The sequence below is a fragment of the Colias eurytheme genome, chromosome 1, assembly GCF_061535395.1.
Source record: "Colias eurytheme isolate Ceu_HAF_F1 chromosome 1, ilColEury1 Martin Lab GWU primary, whole genome shotgun sequence".
Taxonomy (NCBI): Eukaryota; Metazoa; Arthropoda; class Insecta; order Lepidoptera; family Pieridae; genus Colias; species Colias eurytheme.
The window spans coordinates 10,062,799-10,090,161 of NC_142980.1; the positions used below are offsets into that span (position 1 = coordinate 10,062,799).

Genomic DNA, 27,363 nt, shown 5'->3' on the forward strand with positions numbered 1-27,363 from the left:
TTGAGTTATCTGTTATTGAGGAGGAGAAATATTAGTCAAAGATGTATGCATGGTCCAGGGGAAGGAGCAAAGTAATGAGTAAAACTTGAATGGACATGCTTGCTGTTTTATTCTTTATTATTCAGTTTTACCTCAACCTTTACGCATGGCTTTGTATTGTTCGGATCAAATAGTCCACAAGTGCCTCCTGGTAACACTCCATACCACATGGCCGAATGAGTGTAGTCTCTGTATTAAAAAAAGTTCATAATTTTAAAGCTCAATATCATGTTTCCGTATATACAGGGTGTAATCGTTAAGTGTGCACAGGTGATTATTCCGTAACTATAACAGATAAGTATCAAAAAACTTTAAACTGATATCTAAAGTACTTAACCCAATGAGTAAAATGGCCATAATACATTTTTTTAAATAAAACGAGAAATATCTAAAAAAAATAACTTTAAACCCTCCCATACATTTAGTATGAGATATGAAAGATTTTAGCTTTTTCTTTCTTTTTTTTTGGTTTTTTGCTTTAATTACTTCGCAGATTTGAAGGGAAGTTCATTTAGAAACTGTAAATAGAGCTCCTCATTGTATTGCACAATGAGGACGTCCGTCACTTCGAAAATCTGCTATGAATACAAATTGTATGGGAAATAAATTGTACGGGAGCGGTTAATGTTACATTTTTGGATAATTATCGTTTTATTTTTTAAAATTTATTTTGGCCATTTTACTCATTAGGTTAAGTACTTTCGATATCAGTTTAAAGTTTTTGGATATTTGCAACAGTTACGGAATAATCGCTTGTGCACAGTTAACGATTACACCCTGTATATTGGATATAAATTATTAAATTATGTATTATCTTAATCCTGAACGTTTTAACTGCTGAAATATACATCATGAAAGAAGAAACCTTAAATTTTATTTTTGCTAACAACCAATTTCTAGTTGCACGAGATTTTTTTTTTATTGATTTCGTTATTTAAATTTATTGTTATGAGTTCACACTCACTCTTTGGCCAGCACAGTTATTTTTTGGCCAGTTTTGTATTCGAGGAAACTTGATCGACGACCATCCTCTGGTTTTACATAGGTGCAAGTAGCCTCTACCTAAAAAGTGAAGAAAATACATGACCATGTATCTAAATTAAGATCAATAGATACTATAGAACTTTAATTATATTTAAATACTACAGTAGTAGTAGATTTCCTTTCCTCTTATAGAAACGCAGCATATACACTACCTATTTAGAAATAAAAACCAGGGAAATTACTTTTTTTTAAAGTGTTTCAAAAATAAGATTTTGCTTGTGCGTGTTTGAAAAAATTTCCTTTATATTGACCAGAACTTACCTCTGGAGGCTTTATTGCCATCAATCGTATTTTCACATCCTTGAATGTTGGCCGATCATTGGGATCATGTGCCCAGCATTGCAACATCAAAGCATAGTATTCTTCAGGGCAGCATTCTGGGCGCTCCAACCTCTAAAAAGTCAATAAACATTAAATCTGTTTCCATCCCCCGTACTACGCCCTACGATATGCATCAAAATGAAACTCTATCATTGATTTATTCAAGTATACCAAACTTTTGTGGAAATGATCATTAAGACCAACCAAATGCCCATAAAGAAATTGTGGGTTATAGTCACTGTTTACCTAAAACGTATAACTCATTAGATTAACTCAAGCTAAGCTAAGATTCTTTGATGTAATAAAATATCTCGATAATCGATGCAGGAAAGCTGACTTTATTTAAGAAACAGAATTTCTCTCATAAGGTAAGTAGGTACCTATAAATTTTCCACCCAGTATTACGAAAAATAAAATAAAATTACTCAGTACGATTAGTTTATCCTCTAATCGGATTAATATCATAACAAACTCTTACAGAATATCATAACATAATCAGATTGAATATCAATTTTATTAAAAGCATAGCAATTGTAAAGGTTGTTAATAAAATATATTGCGTCTCTATGCAATGAAAGGTATTGATTAATGTAACAAGAAGGAGCGTGGGTGATGAGAGGTCGTGACATTCGCAGATCAAAACAAGCATAATCCTGTTAAAGTGGGAGTTGTTTTTATGGAATATTGAGTCAATAAACATAAAATCATGTTATTGTATTTGCTGAAATGATAAAAACGCAAAAGTTACAATATCAATATGAAATATTATAAAGCTCTGCGATAGGTATATTTTACTATGAATGTAAAAGTTTTCAGGGAATAAGTAATTATAGGTTGAGAGCACTTCTTCGAGTCCTAAAATGTGAAATTTACCCAATAACTATTCACAATTTACCTGTGCGGTATTAAATCGTACATAACATAGCAACGGTAACGACGTAAAAAATATTTCAGCCAATATTGAATATATAATAAAAATAGCAACCTGGTAGTTAGGCGAATCAATGGCTTCAAGTATCTGTTGTCCGGAAAAGGCCGCCCACGGTTGAAACCCGTAAGTGAACATTTCCCACATACACACCCCGAACGCCCATATATCGCTCGATGTAGTGAAGCGCAGATACAGAATACATTCCGGAGCACACCTTTTGTTAAAATTATATTTAGAAATAGCCCTTTGTGATGAATTTCTATATGAGAAATATATTGAGGAAAGTCTCGAAAAAAGGTAAAATTGACTGATATTGAGGTAAGTGTAGACTATTATATTATTGAGGCATTTAAGTGGAACATATTAGTTTACAAAAGGAAAATATTAATAACATCAACTCTTATGAAATTATGATTAACTTACCAAGCGACGGGTAGCTTCAGGTTGACATTATAATTGGTTTGGTAGTAATCCTTCCCTACCCCCAATGCCCGTGACAATCCAAAATCTGAGATTTTAACCCTATCCTTGCTAAATACCAAAATATTTCTGGCCGCAAGATCCCTGTAAAATTATTCATACTATATTGTTCGGAAAATCTTAGAAATTCATGATGGATATTTATTTCATTGTTACCCATATAACGTTCATTCAAAGGTAAATAAAAAATCGCCAAATAGATCACTCACCTATGAATCAGTCTTTTATTTTCTAAATAAGTCATTCCATCACAGATCTGTTCTGCAAACTCACAAAGATTTAGTACTGGAAAATTCGTCCGGAATGTAACCTCCCGGAGGCATTCTAATAGGGATCTCAGTGGTGCTAACTCTGTGACCTAAAATAATTGATTAATTAAACATTCTCAGTCAACCCAAATAACATCATAATATGTATAAAGTCAGTTGTGTGCCGAAATAGTAGAGAAATATTTTATATTTTTATCCCATATCAAGTATCAAGTCATTACAAAACCAACTTCAACAATTTAATTGATATACTATATAATTTGCGCAACAAGCATCGCTTTGTCTGCATATTTCCTTTTAAAGTTCATGTGAAAATGTGACTGTATTTTATTTTCAGAATAACGGAAAAATGATTGAATTTAAACATGATTCACTCATACAAAAGGTATACAATAATGTTTGATCGTGCCCCGGCTGGGGCAAGGACGGGGCACGGCCCGGTCGCGACACGGTCGCGCGTTACCGAGAATCATCCTTTACACACAGTCACACGTGTATCCAACGACCAGTTATTTATTCAAATGTATAAATAAACAAATTCAGTAAACATACAAATTGATACTGAACTAAAGGCAGCATTGCATTATTTGTGGCACGGTAATAATATCTCTATTATTACCGTGTTTGCGGTGAGCAAAAGTAGGTATACAATTACAAAACATACGCATAAATTTGATATTAGAATGATAACTTACCAACATCAACGAGTCTAGGTGTAATACAACCCCATAAAGCCTGACTATATTAGGATGATCAATACTATGCATCACGGCGGCTTCCTTCAGAAATTCCGTAGAGTTCGAAGTCATACGCTCATTTCCGAGACATTTTATAGCTACTTGTATCTGCAAACATTTTTACAATTGCAGCAAGTTGGGTTTGATGATTTGTGGTTATAAATTATAATCTATAATATAAAAATGAATCCCAAAATATGTTGGTAAGCGCATAACTTGAGAACGGCTGAACCGATTTCGATAATTCTTTTTTTATTATATTCCTTGAAGTACGAGGATGGTTCTTATGTAGAGAAAATATAAATAACGGGCGAAGCCGGGGCGGACCGCTAGTACGAAATATTCATTACTAATTGGGTTGAACGCTGTATTTGACTATTTCCAGTAAGTGGATAAATATATAAATTACTAGCTACGCTCCGCGGTTTCACCCGCGTGACTCCGCTCCTGTTGGTCTTAGCGTGATGATATATAGCCTATAGCCTTCCTCAATGAATGGGCTATCTAACACCGAAAGCATTTTTCAAATCGGACCAGTAGTTCCTGAGATTAGCGCGTTCAAACAAACAAACTCTTCAGCTTTAAAATATTAGTATAGATTGCAATTCTGGTCTTAAAAACGATAACTTATGTAGTTCGGAGCACAGAGAGAAATATTAGAAGTCAGAATGGATTATTATATAGAACTTGGTGGATCGAAGTGACGACGTTTACGATGAACAGTAAGGGCACAGTATTACCATTATTTCCTACAGTAGTGCGACGAATGTACTTGTGCAGAGAAACGGAGGAGAACTGGCGGGGGTCGGGCGACGCGGGCCGCGTAAAGCAAACACGCTTAGTTTGCTTTACCTAGCGCGAAAGGATGACGCAGTCGTATTTTTTGTGTAATAATTTTATTATACATAGGTACGTACATATTCTATTATGGCGCGCACAAACTGTTCGGTTTACGGATGTAAATCTACATTAAAATCCCAGAAGGAAACAATATTTCAGAAAGATTGTATTAATTGTATCTGTTGAATTAAAATCAAAGCTATGTATATGTTGTCCTCATTATTTTCTAATCAGATTGTACATCCCAATGCGAATGCATAACTTAGCCCTTAATTACTCGCGTCCATTTAGTTACACTTACGCTCGCGTGGGGTATATTTAACCCCAATTTTAAAGGTACAATAAAACATATTTTTAATGACATACTTTTATTTTTATTATAAAAATTAGAAAGAGACAACATTGTTCTAAATTATAATACTATCTTTAATCAATATAAATATTATAAACTTTTAAAGATGAAACTTTAAATTTAGGACCTTTTTATTCAATACATTTATCACATATCATAGTGGAATGGTCGTGACAAACTTGCTGGTGGAATTTGGCACAGATAAATCTTATTTTTTATCCTTTGACCTTGGACAGATATGACACCTTTTATAAGTTGTCGATGGACCACCTCTGGAAGTGGGGCTAGGATCCTGAACTTGAGCATTTTTTTGCCGTTTTTGTATGGCCCTAGGCAGTGTGGTAAATATAACCATAGGCCATCTTTTTGTTCGTCTGCCGACGTTATAGTTAGCACACATTTGGTTGAGTTGTGGTCACTCTGGATCACATCCTCGTCTACCTCATCTTCATCGGAACTATCTATGATGCTTTCTTCGTCGTCTTCCAAACGCTCAACAATCTGGTAGTTAGAAAGACGCTTACTTGCCATTTTAGGCGTTCTAACCTAAAACAAATAAACATAAAACAAAGATAAGTAAAAAAACGAACCATTTAGTATATGTACTGCACATTATAAAATAAAAATACACATACTCACTCGTCCAAAATAGTTGCACGAATACTCGCGTGGGGCAATATATACCCCAGACGCGATCTCCTGGCACAACCACACGACATGGAGCGGCGCTTGCGAGTGATTCACGGCAGGGGAAGGTATTTAGGCAGCTACTAAGAAAGGCACGCAGGTAGCTTTAAAAATGGCGGAGATACGACGCTTCAAATACGCCGTGGGGTTAAATATACCCCACGCGAGTAATTAAGGGTTAGTTAAATGTTATAATATACAATTAAGAACATCCAAAAATAAAGTGTCCACGTAAATAATATTTAGCAGTGCAATATCTGTAATTATATATTTATGAACAAATAATTACATCAGATTTAATAATAGCTGTGTTTTACCTGAAAATAAAACACATATTAAATACTTACCTATATTTGAAGCTTACTTCATTGAGAAGGTACCTAGCTTTTTCCGCCTATTTTTCCCTCTCTTTCCGTTGTATGTATGCTATCTCTCTCGCACACCTCTCCACCAGGTGGCGGGGCGCACGATAATGTCGGGCGCTGGATGTTTTTCATTGAGTCGAAATCCACAACAGGTGGACGTTAAGTGTAAGCTTCAAATATAGGTAAGTATTTAATATGTGTTTTATTTTCAGGTAAAACACAGCTATTAAACACTTGACCGTAATTTGAAGCTTACTTCATTGAGACCTGTTTGTTACCCACCTGGTGTACAATATATGGACGCCAATGTGAATTTGAATACATAAGTAATTACTTATTTCTTTATTTGAAAGAGTAAGGTGTGCAGATAGCATACCTACCAATAAATCACACAAATTTTTATATTATATAATATATTAACAATCCCAGATGAAAAGTTAATCAAATAAGAACCAAAAAGTTAATCATAATGATTAAAAGTATTAGAACTTATGAGATTGGTTCAAGCGTACCTTAGTTAACCTTTTGGGCTTGAAAAGTTAAAGTTACTACAATTTTCACTATCTTTAGCGTAAATCTGCGAAAGCGCCAGTAACGACTTTCAATTACGCATTTAGATGTTACTTACAAAATGAAGCAACAGCTGATCCCGACGAGGCAAAAATACCTCAAACTCAAACCTTTATTTATTCAATTAGAACTCTGTAGAAGCACAATTGAATCATCTTAACATAGAATTACCAACTGTCTCAACTCACACAGTTTTAACCTAACCTGCTACAAGCGGACAAGAAGAGAACTTGGTCCTTACTTTTGGGGTCAGAAATAAATTTAAAAGGTCACCCCTTGAATAAGGCAATAAAATATCAAAACAGGTAAACGGTTTTAATTATAATACAGATTTTTAACATCCAACCAAACCGTGCGCTATTAATGTTTAGAGCCAACGCCACCAATCATAATCTAAACATGGCTAGTACTTTCAGTACAATGCATGAATTATTTATTTAAAACTGATAGGTCATAAACTCTGTACTGGAAACAAATATACTGAACTTAAGAGACTAAAATGATAAGGAGCTTATCTGTGTCCCAAAACTGCAATTACTACAGCCAAGTACGTTACTTTTAATCAATTCGGTTTTAAGATATAATTATGATTTACATCAGAACTTATATACCGAAAGCCTCGGGACTACATAACGTGACTTATCTTCTTATTCTTATACTTATATAAAAATGAATCGCAAAATGTGTTGGTAAGCGCATAACTCGAGAACGGCTGAACCGATTTCGATAATTCTTTTTATATTCCTTGAAGTACGAGGATGGTTTTTATGTAGAGAAAACGTAAGTACCAGGAGCGAAGCCGGGGCGGACCGCTAGTTTATAATAATAGTTTTTGTGCACAACACTAGGCAGTCAACAGCTATATGAACGTCAGATAGGAAAAGAGCCAAATTTATCCAGTCAGTAACAAAGGATTTTAACTATAGTTACTTTATTCTAATTCAACCAACTACTACTAGCTACTCCGTATGTCTTTTGGATAGACGGAGGCAAATAGGATTTTTATTCCAACTATATCATTTGATATTTTGAAAATGTACTCCACATTTTCATACCGTCAGAGTCATTTTGCAGATTATAGTGGTGCAGCACTGAACACTGTCTATTAGGTGGCTGATGCTGCTGACCGGGCCTTCAGTTCCGCTTTCCAGAATACCTTCACCCTTCTAGGTGTTACTACTACTGAAATAGCGGTACTCTATCGCGTCGTTCAGGTCTCTAACTGACTAGGATTTCTCATATTATCGTAACAACCCTTGCTCGTTCTAACGAGGATAAATTATCGCCAAGGAATTCTGCTGCAGGATAATGGCAAGAGAGATTATAAGCTTAACTATGCATTATTATGTTAAGGAATATGGTGGGTTTTGAATACTATCGTCGTCTGAAAGTATCTCCTTTCGATTAACTGCATTAAGGATGCAGATCTGATCCCATCTTTGTTACGTAGGAATGCTACGACAGTCTAAACGTTACACTGAACAAAGAAAATTGCCCTGAATATAGTCGGTTGTTCCAACATCCGTAATATGGCTAGCCTAAGGTTAGTTATCCCTTGATTGTAACTGCTACCAATGGAGGCATTGCTCTTGTGTTGTCCACAGTTGTGCGAGTGCAAAAATGAAGAACTGAGCTCGTGGGGAGCTATGTCGAATGAATCTGTGTTAAGATTATGACAGTATAGGACAGTTAGCTGTGGATGCGAAGACAGGACATTACTTTATTCATCCGTAAACACGCGAGGCAGCCACGGACAGCGATATAGCAAGAACTAAACTAGCAAAGTTTAGTTCGCTTACCAGACTTTGTCATGTTTTAAATGCAGTATATCCTCTGAATAGCATTGCATTTATGACTATTGGTAAACTTAATTCACCCGTAAACACGAGAAGCAGGCACGGATAGCGATATAGCAAGAACTAAACCAGCAAAGTTTAGTTCGCTTACCAGACTTATATTTTAAAAGCCGTATAGCCTGTACATTTCATTTATTGCCCCCCCCCTCAAAGCAAAGAAATGAGAAGTCATTTGGCAGAGCTTTCTCGTTAAGGGTAGGGGTTCCAAGTAATATCTAATAATAAGAGGCTTTTGTTTGGAAAGATTGACTTTCCGTTATTTATCCTCTATCCTATGTAACTCAACAGTCAGTATTCTCAGCATTCGTTGAGTACTTAAACGTTTTACGTTAATAGTTGTATATAACTTTATTATACAATATAATAATCCTGGTGGGATGACAAAAAACTTGTCTAACAAACGATTATCCTAATCCCTCAGCGATTTATTGTTTGAGCCCCGAAGAAAAATCTCATGGGTGCAATAATGAGGTCAAATGGGTTGAAAAACGAGTCAAATAAATTGCCTACAAGACCGGGCAACTAAAATAGGCCTATGAGAGGTCAACTATACGTAATCAATCGTCATTTGTTACATTCAATCGCTTTGCGAATAAAAAATCTCTTCCGATGTTTGTATATGAAAATTGGTCGGCTAGTGCCATTTAATTACGATACCAAACATACCGTTGACACAAGGCTTGGTGACAATCCTCGAAACCACCGCCACAAATCATCTGCGAGATGATATTTGATCCGACTCGCCTTCCTTTGTTGCGATTAGGCTTTGCATTGGTAAATACAATTTGTTCATTTCCAATTTCCATAATTGGTAAACCAATGGTGGTTTCCTGATTCCTGAAGCGTAAACTTTTAGGATACGAAGTATCAATTTCATGCGCCCATTATTTGACGTATCTAACCTTTATTGTATTTATTAGGTCATTTACTATACTGCCCACTGTGAAGTAGATTTCAAAACCTTTTTCTACCTACCTTAGAAGAGTGAAGATCCGATACGGTCATATCCAAAACTTCTTTCGTGGGTCCTCGTTGACAAAAGCAAATATCTATGATCATTTTAATGATCAATCCTTTGTATATTTGCACCAATCGCCATTAAAGCCCCGCGAGGGCTGATATATATTTGCACCATTTCCCCGTGGGGACGGTTGTTATCAAAGCCCCGCGAAGGCTGATATATATTTGCACCATGTCTCCGTGAGGTACTGTTGTAATCAAAGCCCCGCGAGGGCTGATATATATTTGCACCATTTCTCCATGAGGGACGGCTGTAATCAAAGCCCCGCGAGGGCTGATATATATTCGCACCATCTTTTCCGTGAGGGACGATTGTAATCAAAGCCCCGCGAGGGCCGATATATATTTGCACCATTTCCCTGCGAGCGACAGCTGCGCGAGGGATGTTTGTAACTAGAAATAAGTAGGGCCTGCCAAAAAATGCTTAAGAGACACCCTGCGAGGGTGAATTTGACCTGGCTAACCCCTGCGAGGAGTAGTGGCCACATTTATGTATTCTGCTTCGAGCAAGAATACACCTTAGTGCTAATATAAAAATAGCAGTAAATAATCATTTAAATAATATAGCAATTAACAAGGTCCTTTAACTTATTTTCCAATGTTAGCGACATTTAATAAATTCATAATTCAAATCAATTCACTAAATTTTAAAATGAACTTCGATTCATATTTATTTTTGTTCATGCAATCGATGTAACATTTAGTTGCTTTATATCCGTTAACATTCCTTACGAACGCAACCATACCGTCGTAGGACGTTATATTTAATTGCACAAAATAATCTCCACTCACCCGCAATTTTGTACTTTTTGTCAAGGTGTACAAGTTTATAATATTATTCTAAAACGTTAGAAGTGAATTGTAAATCATTTGAAATAAGTGTATCTAAATCGAATTTATATTAAGATATCTCGATAATTATTATACGATAACCCTTTCAGCACAAGTTCAGTAAACCAAAGAATTTAATTGTAAAATTTTTGGTACTTACTCGTTTTAACAAAAAAGTTGCATCATTTGAACATAGGAAACGTAATTTTCAATCAAATTAGCCGTGTGTAATATGTCTATTTTCACATAAAAACGGATCAGAATAATACTCATAAAAGGACACGTATAGACTACGGGGATAGTTTTGAATGTGTGGAACATTCATGGTACGTATCTACTATACATGAGCGAATTCCATCATTATTCAGTTGAGCGGTAACTCCCGTACGATTTATAAAATAATATCACAACATGTTCTGACATGTCGTGACTTCTTGGAGCTGACTCATCTCGTTCGATAATTTTTAGTAATAAACTATGATAGGAATTCCGAACCGTTCCTAGCGATAACGACAATGTAATAAAGTCGTAGCAATGGATTGTATGCCTGTAAAGCTTTGAGTTGGCTCATATCCATACTAAGTATTAATTGTAATTTTTCCACGAAAAATTCACTTGTACCCTTGTAATAAAAACACATTATTAAAAATGAAATAAAATATTAAAAATATCTATATACAAGAGAGGGTATTTGATATATCTAGTAATATCAAATAATCACAAAAAGTAATATTAACGATTCGAGTAAAGCCGAACGGTAACACCGTTAAAATAGCTTTACTCACAGTATTAAAAATTCAAATATTAATTAGTACATACTACATATTGCATAATGAAATATTTCAAAAGAAAAGTTACTATTTCAAGTAAAATGTAACGGTTGTATCGTTAATTTTAAATATCTTTATTCATGCTATTAAGTATTTAAGCGTATTGAAAAATAAACTATTGCTGAAGGATTCATTAAAAACCTCAGCATTTTAAATAAAGTCCAACGATTATACCGTTGACTTTAAAGATTTTTACTCATTTTTAAGTAAAATATTATTAGAATAGATGTAAAAATAACTCACTGTACCGATCCGACGGGATACACTTTTTAACACTTTTAGCACTTGCTTTAAGCAATACTTAATACTTAATAGCACCAAGGTTGTAGTCTTGTAGACAACCTTCTCGCGGCGGAAGCTAGACGCCAATGAAAAACATCCAGCGCCCGACATTATCGTGCGCCCCGCCACCTGGTGGAGAGGTGTGCGAGAGAGATAGCATACATACAACGGAAAGAGAGGGAAAAATAGGCGGAAAAAGCTAGGTACCTTCTCAATGAAGTAAGCTTCAAATTACGGTCAAGTGTTTAATCGCAATTATTTTGAATGTACATATGAATAAAGATTTCATCATAATATTAATAATCACAATTGTTTTATTTCCCATTTGTTGCAACCCTAGCGTATTTTCGGGTGGCAGCGTAATTACCTACGCTGGCGGCGGCATCGCGCGACATCAAAGGCGATTCCTTACTGTAGGAAATAATGGTAATACTGTGGTAAGGGCCTGCGCATACATACAACTTTTGCATCGACTAAACTGTTCTGTCGAGTTGTGTACTTTTAGACCGGGAGATACTGACACAAAATTTCGACTCATTTGTAACAGGATGGCGGTTCTACAGGGTTCTTAGTACGCAATGACAAAAAGAAAAATGATGGTGTGAACGCTGGTACCGGCGGCTTAGTCGCGTGGGCGTTAGTCGAACTCGTCGGAAAATAGCGAAAGTCAACAGATTTGTAATGTCATGCCAAGAGTCCCTAGGTAATAAACATACTAAAACCCCGGGACACTAGGAGGAGCCCCGGAGTGGGGGGAGGGGAGGGGGGGAAAGGGTCCATTTTTCATTTTTTGCTTAAATCTCAAAAACGGTACATGTTAGAGAAAAACTTTCAAGGAAAAGTTGAAAGGCCATAAAATTATCTACAAGTTGTACCTAAATCATTTTTTTCGTATATTTATGCGAAAAATGAAAAAATGGATCCATTCCCCGCCTCCCCCCACTCCGGGGCTCCTCCTAGTGTCCCGGGGTTTTAGTATGTTTATTACCTAGGGACTCTTGACATGTTTCCGAAGAAACATCTTACGTTACTTACTCACGCACTCTAGAACTTTTTATTCAATGGACTAGGTTGTCCAACTTTTTAATCTAAAGCAAATCGATACGGCGTTTTGATTTTTTTTTATCCATCAACTATCGAGTTGACAGTATGCGCGCGTTCATATATTGCTATGTATAATTATGAGACACAACCAAGAAGCTTATATCTAATACACTGGAGATTGCACTATGACCATTAACTTGTAACAAGAAAATATGACCTTGAATGACGCCTGTATGTTTTGTATGTTTTTTATCCCTTTCACACCAACTTGCCAAGTTAGGTGTGAACTTGCCAGATATAAGCTTCTTGGACACAACAAAATAGTTGTCATCTGTTGTCAAGCCAGTTTAATAGGCAACATTTGACGTCTATCAATTTTATCTTCGAAGAGAGATAACCTGCTTAAAACATCGATTAAAGTGAATTAATCGATACGGACTTAAAACATTTTTCAATCGAACATGAAACACATGTCAATTAAATAAAAATGTGTGTGTAAACTAGTGTACACACGTAAGAAGTGAAACTTCTTTATGACCTTATTTTTCAAAAAATAATTTACAATATGCAATTTTACAGAAATACGTCGAATCACGCGTGGTAGGGATAAGAAAAAGATGGCGCGTAACGGAAAAATGTCACGCGTAACGAAAAAATGTTACACTAAATTTTTTTCCAACCCCGATAAAGAAGTTTCACTTCAAAAATTCATCAGGCGAATCCCTGTCCTAGTAATATACTTTCTTTCGTAAATTTAAAGAGCAAAATAAGACAAGTTTAATACATAATTAAAAAAACACAACACATTTATTAATTTATGATGATTTTTATTTACAAGTAGATAATACAATTCGATCCCGGGATCCCGACCCTTTTCTGATCCCGAAAATCCCGGGACTGTACGGAATTGAAAAACATGCTCGGGATTGTATTCTCTATTCACAAGTAATCAATGCATTCGATTCTATATGTCAGATTTCGATTTTTAGAGTAACGTCTCTGGTATTAAAAAAAAAAAAGGTTTATTGACACAAATTTGTAGCGACGTCAGTTCTTTAAATCAGAAATTGTTTATTGTGTTTAGAATGGTTTATCAGTAAAATCAAATCTTAAAATTACTCGTATCGGTCATTATTATTAAAAATATGTAATCGTAATTGAAAAAAGTTAAGCAAATATTCAGTTCTAACAAAACGAAATATCATGTTATTCTATGTCGTCGTTACGAGGTTACGTTTTGAATTTTGTTGAACTGTCAAATGTTGCCTATTAAAATGGCTCTTCTATAAAAGTTATATATATGCGCTAGCCCTAAAGATAATAATATTTTTAAATATTTTATATTGCTGGTAAAATTAATTAAGATCATATAAGCTACAGAAGAATCTACTTGATTTGGGGTGGTCGGAAAAATATCAAAAACACTTTTTAGTCATCACTCATCCCTCTCCCTAAGTAAAGCATTATTAAAGTTTTATAGCACTCCCCCTAATGTAATCAAGATTTGTTAATAAATTTTTAAATCAAAAGCGCATTAAAATATTAGGATAGAAAAAAAATATACGCTCGCATATCTATACCTAATACATTAAACGTGGTAATATTAAAATAATAGCCTTTTACTAAACTTTTAACGCCTGGAATGGCTGGACCGATTTTGACGGAACTTCTACTAACAGAAAGCTGATGTAACATTAAGATACAATTTTTTATACTGATGTCCTCCCACTACATTAATATTATAAAGAAAAACATATTTAAGCGGTTGAAGCCACGGGTCTACGCTTTCTGTCTATCTGCCAGTCTGTCTATCACCAGGCTGTATTTCATGAACCGTGATAGCGGGGATGGTTCTTCTTTCTATATTTTCCAAGTTTTGCTTAATGGTCTATATTTCATATGAAATATGTATTTCGGGTTTACGGATTTTTCTATTCGCTTAAGTTGCAGGATAATGCAGTCATCAATGCATAAAGGTCTAGTTTGCTAAAGAACCAAAAATCCATATTGTGGTACAATGTATTCTGGCTAAAGTATTGGCGGCATCCTTACTGCTATATCCCTTGATCTTCTTATAATATAAGACTGTTGCGCAGGTTGATAAATAGCTTTTCAACCACCCAACACTTGTACAGTAATGCTGGCTTTATTTGGACAGACAGTTTTGTGATAATATTTCTGCCAGGTATACTCAATACTCATTGCTGTCAGCCATTTGCTTAGATCTTCATCTTAGTAAAATGTGTTATAAAACAATGCAAATTAATGTATATTTTTGCCTAATTTGAGAGATAGGATAGAGATAGGTATACAAATTTTTTTCAGTCTTGTTGTCAAGGTGTCATTTTCAATTACGTTTGTCGTCTAGGATGACCCCAAGATATTTCATCTCTTTGGATAGACTTTGTACCATGTGCTTACAAATTGAGGTATAATATACAGATGCCATTATGCAAATATTTTTTTGATTAGACAACAAGTTCTGTTTTGTGTGGGATGACATGAGACATTGTAGATGTAAGTTATAAACTATAGTTGTGTCCATATTGGCAAGTACTGCATATAAATATTATTGGATGTCCATTGTCCATTACTAATGTCTGTTTTTTGATGGCAGAGCAAGCAACAGGCAACATGTGGGCTACCTGTTGCTTAGTAGTAGAACGGAAGAAAGAAAGAAAAGAAAAGAAGAAAGTTCTACCTCCTACCTTAAGAAAAGTTATTGTAACTATGCAATGTTGTTGAGACTGCTTGTATGACATATAAAATTAACAAAAAAAAAATACAAATAAAGCATTTTTTCATTTTCTTACTGACCAAATCCTTTGATGCACGACACCAAATGGCCCCAAATCTATTTCTATAAACATAATATATTATTATATTGTCCTGTTAAAAAAACCTACTCTACTTACCCGTTGATTTCCTGTCGCCCACGTCCCTTGCTGCACAACACCAAACTGGCCCATTCCCAGTTCTTTATTCATAGAGATATCTTCAATAGCTATTATATGTTTAGGAGATGTTTTAACATTGCTCTCAGAAAATTCTGGATACTGATTATCCGAATTGAACCCCATATTTGCAAGATTTACCTAAAAAACAAAAATTAGGATGAGATGATAGATAAATTAAATTCTTTATACATTTTTCAATAATTGATAATGCAAGGTGTTACTTACTGCTTCTTGTTTTTTTGTACCTAGAAGTTTTTTGATCTTAGCCACATAGTTGTTCGGAAAATATTTGCTGTAAATTTTTTTATACCTTCGTTGTTCAGGCTTTGATAAGCCAATTTGAGCCAAATCTTCAATCACAACAAACTTAAGTTGTGATATTTTAGTAATTTTTAATATATCTCTGTAAAAATATGGTGACACAAATACAATAAAGCGTAATACAAGAATTGTACATATTCTTTGAAAATTGTGTAGCACACACAATAACATACATAGAACACGTTAATAATTAATATAAATACAAACAATATTCGCATTGCAGCATAACTTTTAGAAACATGGTCGCGTCCTTAAACATAATACATCGTTTTGTACAAAAATGTAAATACAATATTGAAAATCGCATCACCAGCAAAGTAGGTAGGTACTATCTTTACCTGAATAAATCGTAATATTGTTGCAGTTCACATTCTAGTAAAAACTCTTTGAAGGCTTCGAATTCGTCCATGATATTGTCTACAAATAATCAATAACTCAAAACGCAAATTCCTGAACAAAATAAATAAAAAAACATAACATAATGAAAACGGAAACTGAAATCACACAAACGCTTAACACGTAAAGTCTTCAGTTATTACAACGATTTATCACAAAGTGATCACAATACATCATATAGATAAAGAGCGTGATTTTTATAACACACACCGGATGAAGCGCAAACAGCGACTGATGCATAGAGTAATATAATATATATTAGTTAGTTCTTTAAAGAAACGAATCTTCAATGGCGGCGCTTATCATTCCCTCTCGCTCACACACGGCCGTACGGTATGCAAAAAAAAATGGAAAAATAAAATCACTAAAATGTATTTGATTTTCCCTATAATAGCTTTTATCATAAATTTACAATGACAATTATGCATTTGCGAAAGTAAATAATGTTTTATTGGAATTTGACAAAATATGTTCTTTGGGAAAAGTTGTTCAGTTTTATGGGCTTATTACAAGTATTATGGGGATTTTATTACATTCTGTATACGTAAATATGATAATTCATATAAATACACAAATACAATAACAAAAAAGTTTGTCAACAAACAATTTGAAATAATTAATAAAATAATTATCAATTTACGTTATTTTTATTTTCTTTTTTGATGATCCTACCATCTGTCAAAGTCAGCTTTGGCCGCCATTGAAGATTCGTTTCTTTATTGAACTGACTAATACGACTGATGTCTGATCTTTTTATTTACAGTACATCTGAAAACTGAAAACTACGCACCGCTTGAGACACAGATCTATTGATTTGTAGGGACTAGGGATGTACTTTATTTGACGTTCAGGAATAGAAAGATAAATGCTGCAAAAACAAAAATATAATTAAAAGTTTTAATTATAAAATAATAAATAATAATAAATTATAGGAATTATTAGGGCATGTGTTACTAAAAAAAAACATTGTACACAGAATTTTTAAAAAATATTAGGATAACCGATAAATTTTTTAAGCGACTAATATCGATTCCGCATTCGTCTTTCTCGATAGTTTTGCAAAACGTCAAATTAAAGTTGTCAATCATTTTTTTAATAGTATGTTGTGATGTGGTATGTTGAATCTGAATCAAAATTATATTCCCATAACCTAATAAATAACACAATAACCTCTATGTAGGCTGAATAAAAAGCTTTAGTCATTAGTAGGCTGACAGTATACCTATTTGGTTCGACTAAACTCTAAGGCGCGGGTCAAACACAAGCGGCGCGGGCGCGGGCGTGCCATAAGCGCACCTCTTGAATCTGTTTTGCACCACGTCCTTCTTATACATTTTGTATAAGAAGTTGCGCCGCCTTTCCAAAGTTATTTCATACAAAATGCCAATAGCACACCCGATGCACGCCGGCAGTGCGCCCGATGCGCGCCCGCAGTGCGCCCGATGCGCGCCGCGCCGCGCTGCAGCTGAATACAGAATAACATGTTCATAGTGTTGTACTCACAGGTTGTACTCGAATCGATTATAATGCTAACTCTTTTGACATTGTCAATTCATTCGATTCCTATAAAATTTATATCTAAACAGATTTGTACTTTGATAGAAAAAAATAGCAGAATATTTATTCCATTCGCTTCTTTCTTATTATAATTAATTTTGCAAAATTGGTGAATGACATAAATGATATAATTTTTTTTACAAATTTTAGATGTGGCAACCACCTGAGGTTTGCAAATATGGCGTAGATTTGAGATTTCTACAAAATGCAGTTGGAGATAATTTGTTTTAATTGTCAATTCTGATTCTTATGAAATTCAAACTTATGAAATGCATTTTCAATAAGACTTATTGTTAAAGTAAAAGTGATACAGAGAACTGTTAATGTGAGTTGTGAGTTGTCGCCATGTAGGTACAAAACTTATATTCTTATAATCAAAGCAAGATTATGTTTTCCTCTTTATGTTTAATTTTTAGTAAACATTATATATTTAACGGAGAAATAGGTATTCTAATATTAAGTAAACTTTAAAAAATACTTCTTATAATATTAGTTTTGTCAAGACTTCTACTTTTGTAAAAGAAAATTACTTTAAAAGCTTTTGTCAACATAAAATACTGTATAAATAGTTGGTTGTAGGATCCCATATCATTGTATATTTATTTAATATAATAATTATAAGTAAGTTCCGAGGTAACCTATTTCTATCATGAGACTTTTAACACATTATAAATTTTTGTCAGTTATGTTTATACAGAGTTGTAATCTGAATTTAAGTTAAGGACTTCAGCCTGTATTTGTGTCAATTGAGAACTGTTGTTTGTGTGCTCTCTACATTCCACAACCATCATGCTGTGTGTTGGGGTAAGTCATTATTTTATTTTTTATTCTAAAATTCTAAAATATGTATAACCTTAAAAAGGTAAGAGTGTCTTTTTTGTAAGTGTTTTTTATCATGCTAATGAATTGAGCTTACCAGCTCCAATCCCGATACCGATTATGCTGATTTGTAATGCTATTTAGTTTGCAGTCTTCATTCAATAATTAATAGTTATAACCATTTTATTGTTGTATACAAACTTAGACTTTCTTTGAGCATCTATTATAATATGATAAGAATATTATAATACAAAGACTATTAGTAAATAGTGTTAGTAAATTATATTTCACTATATCATCATCGAATTATAATATCTTTAATATCTCATTTAATAGTTCTTAAAATTAATAAAACCATTTCAATATTTCTCTTTAGATATAAAAAAGAGAGAGTAGGCATAATTATTGACACTAAACCAAGTTTTTGCAAGAATTAAAAACAATTTGCGACCAATGAACCTGATGGTGATTGGTATATATAATCAATATAACGATAACCTACAATCTTTTATCATAAATAGGAACCAAACTCAACAATATCATCGAAAACAACAAAATAACAGGGACTTAACTGAACAAATTTAACGATAATTCGGAGTGCATCAAGAAGCTCGTAAAGCGAATCCTAACTGATTTTAATTATAATTATATATTTTGTAAATTATAAAAATACAATTTTAATATAATTTTTGTGCAGTCTTTACTGTGTGAGTATTACAGCGTTAGAGAGTAAGCGAGAACACATTAGAGCGGACGCCATTTATAAATCTATTCTCTATCTGCTCGGGTAATACTAATTTGTTAAGGGGATGCTTCCTAAATTTTATGTGAATTTGCATTAATAAAAATGCAAATTTCTGAAACAGGCACACATACCTACAATCAAAATGGAACTTTAGTATATCATTTATTGGGTCGTTTACTTTCGATGTACAAGACAGTTACGTAATTGTAACATTTTCGCTCGATTCATTTTTTATTCATAAATTATGCCTTTTTTAAGAGTCCGTATCGATTTTAGAGTGTTTTTGACTTGTTTCTGTAATTCTTTAGGAGCTCGTTTAAAAAAAAACTTAATTAGTAACAATGTGCTATAATATCTTAAATTAAAGATTTATTCAATATCTAAAATATGTTCGAGACAATTTATTGATTTTCATTGTCCAGTTTGTTTAATAGCCAATAACCTGAGGCGTGTTTCAATTTTTTCCTTGCGGGACGTTCGTGTCTTTGTAGTTTACACGGAATTTAAAAGAAGAAGTTTTCTTATAAAATATACAACAGTAAAGACACTGAGACATCCTAAAATATGTTCGAGGCAAATTAAGTACTTTTATCCAAAAATTCAAAGAAAATCTAAGTTAAAATAGCTTTACTTTGATGAAATTTTATGTGCATTTGGCGTCGAATTTCTAAAACATACGACAGAGTAAAAAAAAAAAAAATACACATTAAATAATAGATTTGTGCTTAAAAATTGCAATAAAAAAAATACATATTATATGATTTATGAAAGTAATGGAATAATTTCAAGTTCTCTAGAATTTTCGATTATATACGGGAGCGCAAACGCTGTTTCGGCAGACCGCGCTCCGCGCTTTAGGGAGTAGGACGTGTTGCGCTGCTCCGTCAGACACAAAATTACTAAAGTACGTTTTTCCCGCGCGTAGTAGTCGGGAAGCTCACGATACTAGATTAGAATTGGTGGAGTATACGATACCGAGATAATAAGGTCCTATAATGTTTCCACTTTGAGCGCTGCCTTTGCTACTCGACTACACGATGATCGCGTTCAAACGTAAAAATACTAGCTTTCGGCCAGCGCAATTTTGTATATGTAATAATCCTTAATGTAAATCCTTAATGTAAGGATTATTACATTTTTTTAAAGATTTATTTGGACTTAAGTCTAAAATAAATATTAACAGTAAGAAAATAGAGTTTACTATCGAATCTCAAGATATTTTTTCTCTAGATCAATAATTATTAAGTACCAATAATTTTTATTTATGGTGACGTGAATTATTGCGCTAGATGCTTGATTTTTTTGTGTGCTAAGCTAAAATATAGGCCAATTCAGTATGGTAACATTTACTATCGTTAGATCTTTGAATGGAATTAAAAAAAGAATTAAATGCCAAGAAAGATAAAATTACCCAGTATGTTCACCACTTCAAGGGCCCGTAAAAAAATAAAATCACATAAAAAAAGTCTTCCGTTTGGCTTTTAAAAACTTGCTCTACCTATCAGGTAGCTACCCTGAAAATTTCATTTTATTATTCAGAAGGCTTCTATCGAAAAATTGAAATCTAAATGTGGTAAGTGCAAAAATTGAATTAACATGATGATTAATAAAAACGAATAACAAGGTGTTTAATTACCAGAAATTTTTAAAATGACCCCGATGTTGCTCAGTGCAAGTGCGACATCACCGTAAAAAGTTGCCTTTTAAATGTCTGAATGCTCCTTTATCATTTTTAATGATTTTTTCTGCTACTATGAATTTTCGGGTTACTTCTTCCAAATTGTGGCAGTCTCTCGTCTTTGTAGTATCCCCATGGAAAAAAATCAATAGGGTTTATCTCCGAGGACCGTGGAGGCTAGGCTAAAGGGCAAGATACCCTGAAAGATGGATTGATCGTTGCAGCCTGCGCATGCGCCGGTGACTCCTGCCTTAAAGCCTGGCCTCCACGGTCCCTCGACCTAAAGTCCATTGATTTGTTTCAATGGGGATACTAAAAAGACCTCGGCAACTTGAGAGAATGCCACAATTTGGATGAAATAACCCGGAAATTCATAGTAGCAGAAGAAACCATCAAAAATGATATGGTTAGGGAGCCAGGTGCAAATTTGGTTAACTATTTCCTCTCAAGAGATAATTCGTCAGACGCATGAGAGTATAGTATTATAAAGCCTCGTGAACGTCAGCTGGCGCTCGGTTGGGGGGGTGAGCGGTTGTAGCCTCCCACGCACATAGGAAAAAAAATACATTCATTCATTCATTTCCTCTCAGCTAAAAATTTGTCAAATTGTAGCTAACCCAATATCTCAACGAAAAAAAATAGTCAGCTGGTTACAACATGGTGTATTATACGTCAGCTGGTGTCTCGAACATGAAAGTTAAATTTAAAGAAAAATTTATTTTCCGTTATTTCCTCTCAAACAAAAATTTACCTGATGATAGCTTATATGTAACTGTGGATAAATATATATGTCAGCTGGCTGTATCTTGGTGGAAAAACCGTCAGCTGATACGGGAGGCTACAACCGCTCTTCCCCCCAACCGAGCTCCAGCTGACGTTCACGAGGCTTCATAATACTATACTTTGATGCATTTTACTAATTACCGCTTGAGAGGAACTTGGTCATAAAATCTGCTGCTGGCTCCCGGACCAATAAAAGGGCATTCAGACATTTAAAAGACAACTTTTTACGGTGATGTCGCACTTGCACTGAGCAACAGCGGGGTCATTTTAAAAATTTCTGGTAATGAAACACCTTGTTATTCGTTTTTATTAATCATCATGCTAATTCAATTTTTGCACTTACAACATTTAGATTTCAATTTTTCGATAGAAGCCTTCTGAATAATATGTAAAATGAAATTTTCAGGGTAGCTACCTGGTAGATAGAGCAAGATTTTAAGAGCCAAACGGAAGACTTTTTTTATGTGATTTTATTTTTTTACGGGCCCTTGAAGTGGTGAACATATGTACAGGGTAATTTTATCTTTCATGGCATTTAAGGACGCTGTCACAAATCTGCGTTACTCAAATTTAGGTATTTAACGTCGCAACGTGGTTCGCGGGAACATCACGCTCACGTAAACATAGCGCAATCCTTTTTATAGATCATCTTCATACTTCATATTATTTTTTTTTATATTTTTATTGAAATTGATTCCAGAAGATTACTGGGAACTTTAAAAATTCATTTTGTTTCTTTTATTAGTAGGTACGATCCTTATAAGTATTTTAGTGTATTCAACCAACTTAAAAAAGTGTGACTATTTTACAACAATTTGAATAATAATCAGTTAATGAATTGTATACAATATCGAAGCTTTTTAAGAAATGTATGAAATACTTTTTTAATAATTATTATCATACATAATATTATGTTACCGGCAATATATTAAACCCGGCATTGTATACAATTCTTAGTAAATGTATGTTATTCCGAGAAACAGTCGGAATGAAATAAATTAAATTCGTCACATTACCTATATCTTTAAATATGAACTCTTCCTAAGTAGCAAACACATTTGCAAATGTGGGTGGTTTTTGGGGTAGCTATTAACCAATATGAGGTTAAAACTAAAATCCAAGATGGCACCGACGAAAATTTTACATCTTTTCGTCACGGGCGTCATTTTCATGGTTTTTGGGGTAGCTATTAACCCATTGAGCCCCGAGCGGCCCGATCGGTCCACGACACTGTGATTCCGGGGCCTGAGTTATTAATCAATATGAAGTCAAATCTAAAATCCAAAATGGCGCCGACGAAAATTTGACATCATTTCGTCACGGGTATCATTTTCATGGTTTTTGGGGTAGCTATTAACCAATATGAGGTCAAAACTAAAATGCAAGATGGCGCCGACGCAAATTTCTACATATTTTCGTCATGGGTGTCATTTTCATGGTTATTGGGGTATCTATTTACCAATATGAGGTCAAAGCTAAAATCCAAGATGGTGTCGACGAAACTTTTACATCTTTTCGTCACAAGTGTCATTTTCATGGTTTTTGGGGTAGCTATTTACCAATATGAGGTCAAAGCTAAAATCCAAGATGGTGTCGACGAAACTTTTACATCTTTTCGGTATGGGTGTCATTTTCAAGGTTTTTGAGACAGCTATTAACAAATCCCCAATGTTACCGTCGTCGAATTTCAAGATCGCGTCATGGTAATACTGTCGCGTTATGGAGCTATGGTTCTATGGAGCTATGGTTCTATGGAGCTATGGTTCTAGATATTATGTCCCCTGGTGGTTCAATTGATCCATATTTTTTTCCTATGAGGGCTTTTAGTCTAATGTATCATAATTTTTGATCTAGTTTTCATTAAAATAAAAAAAAAATAAGTAACTTAAAATTTTGAAATGTTGTCAATTGAGACTTTTTGAGATCGAACGCGATCAAAGAGCGCACGCGATATTCAACTTTATTATGGCTGGGTTAGCGTCTAGTACCGTAACCGGTCTCTCAGTGCCAGAAATTATGTTAGGTAGCCTCCTCTTAAGTGACATATCACACTAGCGGATTGCGAGCGGTTTCAAAGCGGAGCGGGTGCGCAACGAATACGTTGCGGTTGCGCAGCGAATTCGTTGCGGACGCGTGGCAGATGCGCAACGTTTACGTCGCAGTCATGTACACTCATTAACAAAATGGAATCCGTGCTGGTTGTTACTTATAACTTGTGATAGTATAATAATTATGAGATCATTATTTTTTACGAGTTTCATAACATGTTAATGTTTAGGGTATTGTTTTATCTATTAAATCTTGGTCGAAATGCAATCAGATAACTTAATTGCTCATTAAGAAAGTTCATTAGTGAAATAAATGTTAAAGCTCCTTAACTAAAACAGGGCTATCTTATTATTAGATAAATAGCAGTGAATAGAAAATTTTATCAAGCAACCAGCAACTCACTATCACTTTGCTCATAATTAGGTTCACAAAATCTCTTTATAACATACGTTGCTATGGGAGAGATTATACTGGTCAGTCGTTACATACTTTTGGAATGTATGGTACATTCTAAAAGTCCTAGTAATTCAATTTTATAGCACCTTTTTTTAACAACTCCAGTTGTTATTACATCTTTAGTTAACTGTTAAGTAAGTGCATTTCCACAGTACGGTTAAAAAATTGAGTGCTACAGAAACGATGGAAATATTGAATGGAAGTTAGGCAAGGCGGAAGGGCTGGCTTTTGTGCGAGAGTATACAAAATGACGCGTCCGCAACGAATTCGCTGCGCAACCGCGGCGTGTTCGTTGCGCGCCCGCAACGTATTCGTTGCGCACCCGCTCCGCTTTGAAACCGCTCGCAATCCGCTAGTGTGATATGGCACTAAATGACATTTCTTTAACAAAGAAACATTGTAAAACTATACTTGATTTGATATTTTTTATAAAATATATTTTTTAAAAACAGGAACTCATACCTAATATTCTCAAATAAAAGCATTAATTGAAATGTATGCTAATGTATTTAAAATGTCGTGTATCGCATTCATTATATATTTAAATCAATATCTATTGCTAAGGCCTTTTTACACCTTCGTTTTGCATTGAGGTTCTTTTCCTCTACACGTCATGTACACATCGTTAGTCAAGATCCGCAGAAATTGCGACGACACGTTTTCCGTTTCCGATGGAATCCTAGGCAGTTGATAGCTAATAGTTAGTTATTTTCGTAATGCATAGATCAATCATGAACTGGTCGAACTTTTAAGATGCTAACATAGATATTATACCAAAATATCTATATAAAGTTTCTCATGAGAGATCATATTAGGGTCTAAAACACGTTGTTATATGATTGAAAAAGTATTTATACATATCAGAACAACAACTTTGAATGACTTTAAAATAAATGAAAGCTATCTTTATGAAGAGAACGAAATGCAATCAACTAAGTATTCATTAAATGTCTCATCAACATTCAAAGAAACTTTTTAATTAATAGACAGACGAATTAAAAAGTTAAAAGCTTTTTATTTTTCTACGCTTTTCTTACGTAATTTGGCGTTAGTTTGTTCGCCGTAGTATCACTGTTCCGATAAGACGAAAATTCCTGAACAATTTATTATTCTCTAATGTTGATACTCGTAGAATATACCCACAGGAAATCGTATTTTTAGGACATCGCTTGTCGCACACCTACATTCAAAGTTATACGCCAAGGGAATAAAGTGACATCTTCTGTGAGACCCCGCGTTAAAAATGTTCCCATTTTGTGAATAAATAAAATAGTATGTATGTTACCCACCCCGTGAATGTATGAAATGTAGTGTATGTAAAGATACTCTGGGACAGTGGTGGTTACCAAGATAATTGGTGAATGATCCTTTTCATGACGATTTCGGTAATTCACTGGTGACTGTTATCATGCACCACGACAACTTGGTAATCGGTAAACATGATATGTTCATTATTAGCGAATAATGAATATTTTTAGAGATATATAACTTAATAAGACTTGGAATGGCTAGATTACTGTTAGGTTGTGATAGAACTGGGACCACAAAACGTGCCAGAACCGAATTGTGTCTATTTTACTTGGATAGGACAGAGGGCTTGGGTGTTATTAAAATTATCATTTGTCATTAGTTTTTTTGTTAAACTTTCCCTTTCCCTAATTAATTATTAGTTTATTAGATTCTAATAAACTATGCACGAAGAAAATACATTTAACCAATCTACATACATATCGTCTTCGTAGGTTCGGGGAATATAACAGTTGCCGAACAGTGACGAATTTTTCTATGCGCATTATCAGTTTGGGAGTACTGTACATATAATATATATATAGAATTTATCACTTATAGTATATATACTTATAGGAGTCAAGTTTTCAGTCAAGGTTAAAAAATCACGAGCGCGAAGCGCGAGTAATTTTTCCTGAAAAACTTGACGACTTTATTTGTTTGCAGGGAACCTTGAGGGAAATGCCAGATAATTTTGAAGCTCGTGTGGTATTCGGGGGATTATTTTTTCGTCCCAAATGTCGGCCAATAATTTCACAATTGAATTGAACCTGTCAGTTTGACGTCAACGACCAGAGAAAATTTTCAAAAAATTATTTGTATAATACCATGTAGGTTGTACCACGTGACGTCGAATGGTGCAATTCTATTGGTCGATATTTGGGTCGGAAAAATAATCTGCAATATTTTTAGGATTATTTTGAATCTCAAACCACTGAATACTTAATAGTAGCTAACGCAAACATAGGCTATAATTAAGAACCTCCGGCATTAGTGGGCTTGCTTGTCGGTAAAACGGTTTTATATTATTTAGTTACCCATATCTATTGATATAGTCTTATTGGTAACGACTCGACATATCTGCAAACGTTAAATACCTATTAACGTATATATCTGGTCAAACTATGTTGGCCTCATCATGAAATGCGACCATTTCACGAAATGATCAACTGTATAAAATCGATAGCAAAAGAAGTGCTCCAACTGAATACCTAGTTTATATCTTGCGGAAAAGCTTAGGTACTAAAATAAATGTATGGTACTAAAATAATAAATTAACTTTGAAAACATTTCAAATTGTTTTTTTATATTTAATTGAAGGAAGAAAATGTTTATAGAAAAAATCTCCGCGATTTTAATATCTATAACTACGTTACCATAAACTGAAACGTTATTTCACCTATACATATTGTACTAAAATATATTTTAACAAAATTAAATAACGTTCACGTCAAAAACAACGACAATTGTAGCATATAAATTGACCTTTGATCTTATTTGCTATAATTATTGAGAAGAAACTTGTTAAATATAATTAGTACATTATTTTGGATCAGATTCATTCATATAATTGTATTCAAGTATTTCTCTCGAATATCTTCAAATACTGACGTAGCTTTATTGTGTGTTCTTATTATAGACAATAGATGCCTGAGATTTTAAAAACCCAGAATCGATTTCTAAATTACGTTAACAGTTCATTGTAAATTGAACGACCTATGATCTAAAAGAAAACAGATTTTTCAATTGCAATATGAAAAAAATAAAAAATCAAGGGACACGCCTGCGTCGAAAACTAATGTGAATTATCACTATCA

The 27,363-nt window shown here is 34.1% G+C and overlaps 3 protein-coding genes across 11 annotated transcripts in view; 2 read left to right on the forward strand and 1 right to left on the reverse strand.

The window, feature by feature from the left end:
- The window catches only part of Ack-like (activated Cdc42 kinase-like), a 31,671-nt gene extending 14,700 nt beyond the window's left edge, over nucleotides 1-16,971 (reverse strand). For 5 of the 7 annotated variants that reach the window (XM_090104014.1, XM_090103981.1, XM_090104005.1 and 2 more), the window contains exons 1-10: nucleotides 16,115-16,399; nucleotides 15,681-15,858; nucleotides 15,414-15,593; nucleotides 3,780-3,929; nucleotides 3,025-3,173; nucleotides 2,759-2,899; nucleotides 2,390-2,549; nucleotides 1,345-1,476; nucleotides 1,004-1,101; nucleotides 132-228 (exon numbers count right to left, since the gene is read on the reverse strand). In XM_090104014.1, the coding sequence (XP_089960140.1) occupies nucleotides 132-228; nucleotides 1,004-1,101; nucleotides 1,345-1,476; nucleotides 2,390-2,549; nucleotides 2,759-2,899; nucleotides 3,025-3,173; nucleotides 3,780-3,929; nucleotides 15,414-15,593; nucleotides 15,681-15,858; nucleotides 16,115-16,185 (1,356 nt within the window). In that variant the 5' untranslated portion in view covers nucleotides 16,186-16,399. Of the gene's footprint in view, nucleotides 1-131; nucleotides 229-1,003; nucleotides 1,102-1,344; nucleotides 1,477-2,389; nucleotides 2,550-2,758; nucleotides 2,900-3,024; nucleotides 3,174-3,779; nucleotides 3,930-15,413; nucleotides 15,594-15,680; nucleotides 15,859-16,114; nucleotides 16,401-16,906 lie in introns of those variants that run through there. The other 2 variants (XM_090103964.1, XM_090103974.1) reach the window with 2 other exon arrangements.
- A 937-nt stretch (nucleotides 16,972-17,908) lies between these two features.
- Nucleotides 17,909-27,363, forward strand: part of Nca (neurocalcin homolog) — an 80,232-nt gene continuing 70,777 nt past the window's right edge. The window contains exon 1 of one of the 3 annotated variants that reach the window (XM_090104039.1): nucleotides 17,909-18,080. The gene's annotated coding sequence lies outside the window, so the exon portion shown is untranslated. The remainder of the gene's footprint in view (nucleotides 18,081-27,363) is intronic. The other 2 variants (XM_090104033.1, XM_090104048.1) reach the window with 2 other exon arrangements.
- LOC149911194 (neuronal calcium sensor 2) overlaps nucleotides 18,160-27,363 on the forward strand; it is a 74,332-nt gene continuing 65,128 nt past the window's right edge. Inside the window, exon 1 of the mRNA XM_090104065.1 lies at nucleotides 18,160-18,533. The gene's annotated coding sequence lies outside the window, so the exon portion shown is untranslated. The remainder of the gene's footprint in view (nucleotides 18,534-27,363) is intronic.